The sequence below is a fragment of the Phoenix dactylifera genome, chromosome 7 (assembly GCF_051530095.1).
Source record: "Phoenix dactylifera cultivar Ajwa chromosome 7, Ajwa_hap1_PhDact_Kaust_v1.1, whole genome shotgun sequence".
Taxonomy (NCBI): Eukaryota; Viridiplantae; Streptophyta; class Magnoliopsida; order Arecales; family Arecaceae; genus Phoenix; species Phoenix dactylifera.
In genome coordinates, this window is record NC_143196.1 from 2,939,076 (window position 1) to 2,947,990 (window position 8,915).

The window sequence follows — 8,915 nt, forward strand, 5'->3', positions numbered from 1 at the left end:
CATAGATCAAATATAAATGAAACTACCATCATCCAAGCGAGTTCATCCCTAGCTTCACCAAAGAATTAGCTCTCCATGAATTTTTGGCTCCTCTTGATGATTTCTTTGTAATGCAGCCCTTTTTTTTTTTGCTTAGAACGGCGTGCTACCCAAGTATATATATGATTTTGGGGCTAAAAACCCTAGGAAACACAACTTAGACACGTTTGCATGTGTTTTTCCGACTTTACCCTCGAGCACCAACGTCAGCATGAGGTTCGGGAGACTCTCCAGATCGCATCTGATCTTCAAATTTTATGTTCTTATAGTCATTTGAAAGCTCTAGAAGTCTAGTTTCCAACAAAATTTGAATCATCTCAATTGGACTTCTGTAGCTCCCGAAATCATCAAAATACTACACAAAGGTCTGATCTGTCAGGGCCCAGGCTAGTGGTTTAGGGAAACCTAACTTTGCAACTTCATAACTTTCTCTCTGGAGCTCCAATTGACCTGATTCTTGATGCATATGAAACCTCAACATGTCTACTTCATCTCCACCAAGTTTCATTTCATTCGGACTACAATGGGATATTCAATCTTCTTAACTCCATTCCTACAATAAAATCACCAAAATCAATTAAGACTTGGACACTTTGTGAAGTAAAGTTCAGATTAGAAAAATATCATAAAAATATCCAAATCATGCTTAAGTCTTAACAATTTAGCCTAAAGTGGTAGTGTTAAAAGGTACATTTTCATGCACCTATCACACCTCCCAACCAGTTTATTGCTAGTCCCTAGCAATTTAAGCGAAGAAAAAGAACGGACTATATCCAACCCAGTGTAGACAGCTTTTGCATGAGCTAAGCAATAATATTCAAGTATAACAAACAAAGTACTTGCAAGAGATCAACAATACTATCAAAATCAGTCCATCAAGAGCAACTCCCAGAATTCGTGTGTGTGTGTACTCTAAGCCGTAACCATCTTACCACCAACCCTGACACATACAACGTCGAGAACATTTCAAACAAAAGCTTCAACTCCATATCTCACAGGTATAATATTCAATAGTAGACTGGTGTAAGGGGTCTCTCTATGGAGTTGAGAAAGGGTGTTCACACAAATATATGAGAAGGCAAGTGTTCATGAACAAGCAACAAACAAGCATTGATCTTATGATAGGATCACCAACCATTGGGAACTCAACCATTCTTACCACAAACCCACTTAGGATCAAAAAGGTCAATAATAAAAGGTTGTAATGAGGCTAAAGTTAAGTAAAATAAAAATAATAAAAGGATGGATAAGAGAATTCAAAAGAACTTTCCAGTACATGCTAGAGGTCTTCACAAGATATAACATCAAGCACAACTTCCTCAAACCGCTTGTACCTTTTTTTTTTTTCTTCTTTTTTTTTTCTTTTTTTTTTCACGCTAGTCATACCATTTGGTTATTTCATCAACAACTTCATACTAGCATTTTGAACCTGTGACAAGCAGTTTGGGAACCAATAGAATCATTTTCAGAATGGAGATTAGAGCCTGAGACATTTTCAAGGCCTGTGGTAATAGAAAGCTGAAGCTGCTGGTGGAGTTGATTTGTTTCTTTCTTTTCTTTTTCTTCTTCCCTTTTTTTTTTTTTTTAACACAACCTTTGGTTGCAATTATGGAGTCCATTTCAGCAAACCTGACAGCACCAATGAGAAACCACCACAGTACATCCCCTTTCTTGTCTTCATTATTTGCGGACCAATTATTTATCATCCCTAGCATGTACTTGAAAGTAAAAGGTAGGAAAGATATAATAATTTAGGCTCAACTCCAATGTGGAGGGGGGGGGGTAAGGACATATGGGTTTACAAAGGGAAGGGTTCTTTTTTTTTTTCGGCTCAAAATGGCTTCTAATGGATAAAACATGGGTTAGCTTGAAAGGCTCAAACGTTCATCCTAAATTGACCTTCATCATCTCCTAAGTATAATCAACCAACATACCACAAACTGTGCAATAAAAATTCCCAATAGAGCAACCAATTCAAAAAAATCAATGAACGCATGCCACAAGTCTCTGAACATGATGAACTCTCTCTCTCTCTCTCTAATACTCACCAATGCGTAAATACTTAAGTTTGAGAGTTCTCTAATTGTATGCATTGAACATCCATCAAACCACAAGGCTTAGATGCGTGCATAAAAAAAGAATTCAAAGGGTGTCTTAATAGTGTGACTAAGATAGAAAAATTGACTCCAGCAAAAATACTCTGTAATCATTTGTTTTTTTTTTTTAAAGCAAATTCATGCAAAAACATATACACATGGGCTGCCCTCCCCCAACTAAAACATGACATTGTCCTCAATGTATGGAAATAAAAGCATAGAAAACAAAATAGGATAGAGGTCACCTGATTAGCGGAGCACAAATCCATGGTAAAAACAGGAAGCTGGCAAACCTGAAAATTAAACTAAGGAAACCAAACAAAATAAAACAAAACAAGCAAAAACAAAAACTGGAACAAAGACAAAATAAAGAAAAACAAAAAGAAACAAGGAAAAAGAGAAACGTACCTGCATGGGCATAGCATCACTGTTCGTAGACGGGGTCCATGAGAAGAATATCTTCCTCTACTGGAGCCTCTTTCTCAAGGACCGGCTTGAGTCTCTGGCCATTTACCTTAAGCATCCGACCATCTCTAGGATCTTCTATCTCTACCGCTCCATTCTCAAATGTATGCTTTACCACAAAAGGACCAGTCCACCTAGATCGTAATTTACCAGGGTGTTTATAAAGCCTAGAATCATATAAGTATACTCGTTGATTAGGTGCAAACGTTTTTCTAAGAATATTTCTATCATGAAATGCCTTCATCTTAGCCTTGTAAATTTTAGAATTTTCATAAGCTTCATTTCGCAACTCTTCTAACTCGGTCATCTGGAACTTCCTAAGCTCACCGGCTTCAGGTAAATCAAAGTTAAAGTTCTTAATAGCCCAATAGGCTCTATGTTCTAGCTCTACCGGTAGGTGGCAAGGTTTACCAAAAACAAGCCTATAAGGTGACATGCCTAGGGGGGTCTTGAAAGCTGTACGGTATGCCCAAAGTGCATCAGTTAATCGCAATGACCAATCCTTTCGGTCGGGGTTAACCGTTTTCTCTAAAATACGCTTAATCTCTCTATTAGCAAGCTCTACCTGCCCACTTGTTTGAGGATGGTAAGCTGTAGAAATCTTATGCACCACCCCATACTTCCTCATCAATGCTTCAAAGGAACGGTTACAAAAATGTGTACCCCGGTCACTAATGATAACACGTGGTGTACCAAAACGAGACAACACATTTTCCTTTAGAAATTTAATTACTGTCTTATTGTCATTGTTCCTACAAGTTGCAGCCTCTACCCATTTGGACACATAATCTACTGCAACAATAATATATAGATAACCAAAAGAAGGAGGAAACGGTCCCATAAAATCTATACCCCAGCAATCAAAAATTTCTATCACTAAAATTGGATTCAAAGGCATCATATTACGACGGGACAAAGCTCCTAATTTTTGACATTTCTCACAAGAACGACAATAAACATTTGTGTCTCGAAACAATGATGGCCAATAAAATCCACACTGCAAAATTTTTGCAGCGGTTTTCTTCATAGAGAAATGGCCTCCACAAGCTTGGGAATGACAGAATTCTAAGACACTTGCTATCTCATCATCTGGGATACATCTCCTCATAATTTGGTCAGGACAGTACTTAAAAAGATGTGGATCATCCCAATAAAAAGAACGTACCTCTGTTAAGAACTTCTGCTTATCCTGTGCATTCCAGTCTGATGGCATCTCACCTGTTACCAAATAATTGACAATATGTGCAAACCACGGCATGGAGGTGATAGAAAATAATTGTTCATCTGGAAAATCATCACGGATCGGTGGTGTATCTGTAGTATCCTCAAATATTAACCTTGAGAGGTGATCAGCCACCCCATTCTCTAAACCCTTCTTGTCCTTGATGGTTAGATTAAATTCCTGCAAAAGCAAGATCCACCTAATTAATCGCGCCTTAGCATCCTTCTTTGCGAGAAGGTACTTAAGGGCTGCATGATCTGTAAAAATTGTAATAGGCGAGCCAATCAAATAAGCACGGAATTTATCTAATGCAAATACTACAGCTAGTAGTTCTTTTTCAGTAGTAGAATAATTCATTTGAGCACTATTTAAAGTCCTACTAGCATAATAAATGACAAAGGGCTTTCCCTCTCTCCGTTGACCTAAGACAGCCCCTACTGCGTAGTCACTTGCATCACACATAATTTCAAAAGGTAAACTCCAATCTGGTGGCTGCATAATGGGAGCTGAAGTGAGCTTCCCAATAAGCGTTTGGAATGCCGCTTGGCACTCTTGTGTCCACTCAAATGGGGTATCCTTAACTAGAAGGTTACACAATGGTCTAGATATGGCAGAAAAATTCTGGATAAACCTCCTATAGAAACCAGCATGACCAAGGAATGATCTAACATCCTTCACAGTCTTAGGTGTGGGCAACTTAGAGATCAACTCAATTTTAGATTGATCAACCTCTATTCCCCTAGAGGAAACAATATGGCCCAAAACAATACCCGAAGGCACCATAAAATGGCATTTCTCCCAATTCAATACAAGGCCTTTCTCTTTGCAACGAGCTAGAACCCTTTTTAAATTAAACAAACATACATCAAAGGAGTCACCAAAAATAGTCAAGTCATCCATAAACACCTCCATGCAATTCTCAACCATATCACTAAAAATACTCATCATGCACCTTTGAAAGGTAGCTGGAGCATTACACAAACCAAATGGCATACGACGAAATGCATAAGTTCCAAAGGGACATGTAAAAGTGGTCTTATCTTGGTCCTCTAAAGCAATTTCAATTTGATAATAACCAGAATAACCATCTAAAAAACAATAAAAGGGATGACCAGCTACACGCTCTAAGATTTGGTCGATGAATGGAAGGGAAAAATGATCTTTGCGAGTGGCAGCATTTAACTTCCTATAATCAATGCACATGCGCCACCCGGTTGCTGCTTTGGTAGGGACTAATTCTCCTACATCATTCTTCACTACTGTGACACCTGACTTTTTAGGAACTACCTGCGTAGGACTAACCCACTTGCTATCGGCAATCGGATAAATAATACCCGCATCTAACAGTTTTAAGACTTCATTTTTCACAACTTCTTTCATGGTAGGGTTTAGCCTGCGTTGGGGGTCTCTACGAGGGTTAGCTCCCTCCTCCAAGTGAATCCTATGAGAACAAATTAAAGGGCTGATGCCTTTAATGTCGGCCATGGTCCAACCAAGTGCAGATTTATGCTCATTCAAAGTTGTAAGTAATTTTTTACCTTGTGATGCACTTAAGTCAGAAGAAATTATTACAGGAAAGGTATCACCTGGACCAAGAAATGCATGTTTTAAACCCTTAGGCAGTGGCTTTAACTCGACTTTTGGGGCTTCAATGGTAGATGGCTTCGGTTGTTCTCGCATCAAGGGCAGCTCCTCAAATCTTGGTTGCCATGTCCTCGTCCCATAATCCTGAGATGAATCAAAAACAGCACAAATATTAGTAACATCATTAGAGTCAAATGTGCTATCAAACCCAGAATTAATAAGAAAATATTCAAGAGGATCGGGGTCATGTTTTGTGATGGCTTCCTCTTGCATAAGTGTGTTTATCAGGTAAGTTTGGTGACACTCATCGTCCTCCTGTGGCTGTTTGCTTATGTGGAAGATATTGACCTCAAGGGTCATATGCCCAAAGGACAACTTCATCAATCCATTCCTGCAATTAATAAGAGCATTAGCGGTGGCAAGAAAAGGTCTACCTAAAATAATGGGGATTTTTGATTCAGAAATAACAACAGAGTGTGTGTCTAGAATCAAGAAATCAACAGGATAGTAAAATTTATCAACTTGAATTAACACATCCTCAACTATCCCCCTTGGTATCTTTACTGACCGATCAGCTAACTGTAAGACCACAGAGGTGGGTTTGATCTCTCCTAATCCCAATTGCAAGTAAACAGAATAAGGCATGAGATTGACACTAGCTCCCAAATCAAGTAAGGCCTGTGCAAACTCATGATTCCCAATAATACAAGAAATTGTGGGGCATCCTGGGTCCTTATATTTTGGTGGGATTCTCTGTTCAATCAAAGCACTTACTTGTTCCGTTAGAAAAGCTGTTTTCTTAACATGGTGTTTTCTTTTTACAGTGCACAAATCTTTAAGGACCTTTGCATAAGTTGGAACCTGTTTTATCACATGTAACAAAGGAAGATTAATTTTCACTTGCCTTAGGTTCTCTAGGATCTCGCTACTATGGTCCATAACTCTTGAGGTAGACTTGAGAGCTTGAGGAAAGGGCACTCTAACTGGACTCTTCACTATCTCTTCCTCTCTTGGAACATCAACTACATCACTACTCAACTTCTCTTGTGTGTCCTTAGGCTTGGGAACCCTTTCTATAACCTTACCACTTCGAGTAGTTATGGAATTAACCTCCTTAAGATCTTGCCTATCAGGATTAGAAGTTTGTGCCATATGCTGACCTTGGGGATTGGGTTGAGCTTGCGATGGAAATTTTCCTCGCTCATTTACGGTTAAAGCACTAATCAACTTAGACACTTGACTCCTAATCTCTTTATTTTCCTCAACCACCTGAGTAATCATTGATTCAAACTTCTGGTTTGTCTTATTCTGAGCCTCAATAGAAGCATGTAGTGCGTCCTCTAAAGGATTCCTAGAAGATGGGGCATGGTATGGAGGTGTAGAATAAGCTCTAGGCAGCTGTGGTTGTGCAGGATGTTGCGGGTCAGATTTCCAACTAAAGTGAGGATGGTTCCTCCAACCAGGATTATAGGTATCTGAAAAGGGTGTAAAAGGCTTCTTGTACATACCTAGGGCATTACAATGTTCCTCATACACACCCCTCATTTCAGCAAATGTGGGACAATCCTGAGCTAGGTGATCCACTCCACCACATACAAAACAGGGTCCATGGGACTCAACACGAGAAACAGTATGCGTAACCTTTGTATCCTTTGTTTTTAAGGCCTCTAACTCCCTAGTCAGAATTTCTATCCGGGCCTTGAGATTATCCTCCTCTCTAAGATGGTAAATTCCTCCACTAGAAGGAGTAGCTGTAGGTCGTGACCTACTAGTACTATCAGTCGCACTAGGTCCTGTCCAAGTATGAGCTTTCTCAGCTAGATCATTCAGGTACTCTATGGCCTCATCCGGATCTTTCTGCAAGAACTCACCATTACACATCATCTCTACAAATTGGCGCTCTCTAGGTGTAAGTCCCTCATAAAAGTAACTAACTAAACGCCAACTCTCATAGCCGTGATGAGGACACAAGTTCAACAAATCTTTAAACCTCTCCCACACCTGATACAAAGTCTCACTATCCTTTTGTGCAAAGGTTGAAATCTGTCTCTTCAAACCACTGGTCTTATGGTGGGGGAAGTATTTGTTAAAGAAAACCTGTGTCATCTCATCCCAAGATCCTATTGACCGCGGTCTCAGTGAATACAACCAACTTTTCGCTCTATCTTTCAAAGAAAATGGAAAAAACTTAAGTCTAACTGTATCTATTGTACCGGGTTGACTATGAAAAGTCGCCACTACCTCCTCAAACTCTCTAATGTGCACGTAAGGATTTTCATTCTCTAAGCCATGAAAGGTAGGAAGTAACTGTATCATTCCTGGTTTAAAATCCTGTTGTGGGACATTGGGTGGGAACATAATGCATGACGGTGTGGCTGTGCGTGTAGGATGGAGATAGTCCTGGAGAGTCCTAATGGGCTGATCTTCGTGATTGCTCATGGTGTTAGAATTAGATGGCGTATCGGGCAAATTCACAGGAAAAGTGTCAGGTTCTAATTCCGGTCTTCTTGCAAATCTACCTAACTCGTCTCTATGCCTACGCATGCAACACAAAATATATGTATATTATTTTTATTTTATTTTATTTTATTTTTTTTGCACAATCAAATCAAAACTATGAATGAAATAAACTGAAGACAAAAAGCAAGAGAAAAAAAAAAAAAGAAGAAGGAACGAGGTTACCGCTTTGACGAATTAATTCAGCAAACCTATTCCTTGAAGCGCTTCTTGTACCGTTCTCCCCGGCAACGGCGCCAAAATTTGATTACGCCCAAAGAATAACGCGGCTATCGCAGTATATATTGGGGTGTCGATTCCACAGGGAGAAGGTAGGAACACTAAAAGGAACTACAAAACTAAAAAGAAATATCAAAGCAGTAAAATGTGATGTGAATGTTTAAAAGTAAATTGACAATTAGATTGTAGTAGTGAAAAGATGTGACCAGAATTAATGGCAGCAAAGCATCGGGAATTCCTCACTTGAATCAGGTAATTCCATTCATATTTGATCCATTGGATAACTCAATTAGAGATCATAGCACCAGATTCTCTAATTGGAGGATATAGCATTACAATCAAAATATTTAGTGATAATTCTAGAAAATCATTCTCCTCTTTTAAAACCAAGGATTGTTATCCTTTTAGACTCAGATTCAAAGACAAAAATATACCCAATGGCAATATTTCAGCAAAAAATCACACTAACTGGATAAACAATCAAATCTAGATATAATCAAGCACCTCAACAATTCTATAGAAAAAGACATGGCTGAATCTATGAAAAGAATAGGTTCAAGATTATTCCAACACAAGAAAGATCTATGGATGAGAAATGATAAACAAAAATTGTATCAACATGAGAATCTATTACATAGATCAAATATAAATGAAACTACCATCATCCAAGCGAGTTCATCCCTAGCTTCACCAAAGAATTAGCTCTCCATGAATTTTTGGCTCCTCTTGATGATTTCTTTGTAATGCAGCCCTTTTTTTTTTTGCTTAGAACG

The 8,915-nt window shown here is 38.8% G+C and overlaps 1 protein-coding gene and 1 non-coding gene across 2 annotated transcripts; one reads left to right on the forward strand and one right to left on the reverse strand.

The window, feature by feature from the left end:
- Positions 1–2,495: 2,495 nt before the first annotated feature.
- LOC120106130 (uncharacterized) lies at positions 2,496–7,512 on the reverse strand. The gene is made up of 2 exons (XM_088700955.2): positions 5,033–7,512; positions 2,496–4,561 (listed from the first exon to the last, which is right to left on the reverse strand). The coding sequence occupies exons 1-2, from the start codon at positions 7,510–7,512 to the stop codon at positions 2,560–2,562; spliced, it is 4,482 nt and encodes a 1,493-aa protein (XP_088557081.2). The 3' UTR covers positions 2,496–2,559.
- On the forward strand, positions 7,358–7,465 carry LOC120110033 (small nucleolar RNA R71). The gene has a single exon (XR_005510810.1). It is a non-coding gene; the product is annotated as a small nucleolar RNA R71 (small nucleolar RNA).
- Positions 7,513–8,915: the final 1,403 nt, after the last annotated feature.

Coding starts and splice junctions, on each gene's coding strand:
- LOC120106130 (XM_088700955.2), bottom strand. CDS start 7,512: ATGACACAGGTTTTCTTTAACAAATACTTCCCCCACCATAAGACCAGT. Junction 4,562..5,032: donor CCTACCAAAGCAGCAACCGG/GTGGCGCATGTG, acceptor TGTTTCCTCTAG/GGGAATAGAGGTTGATCAAT.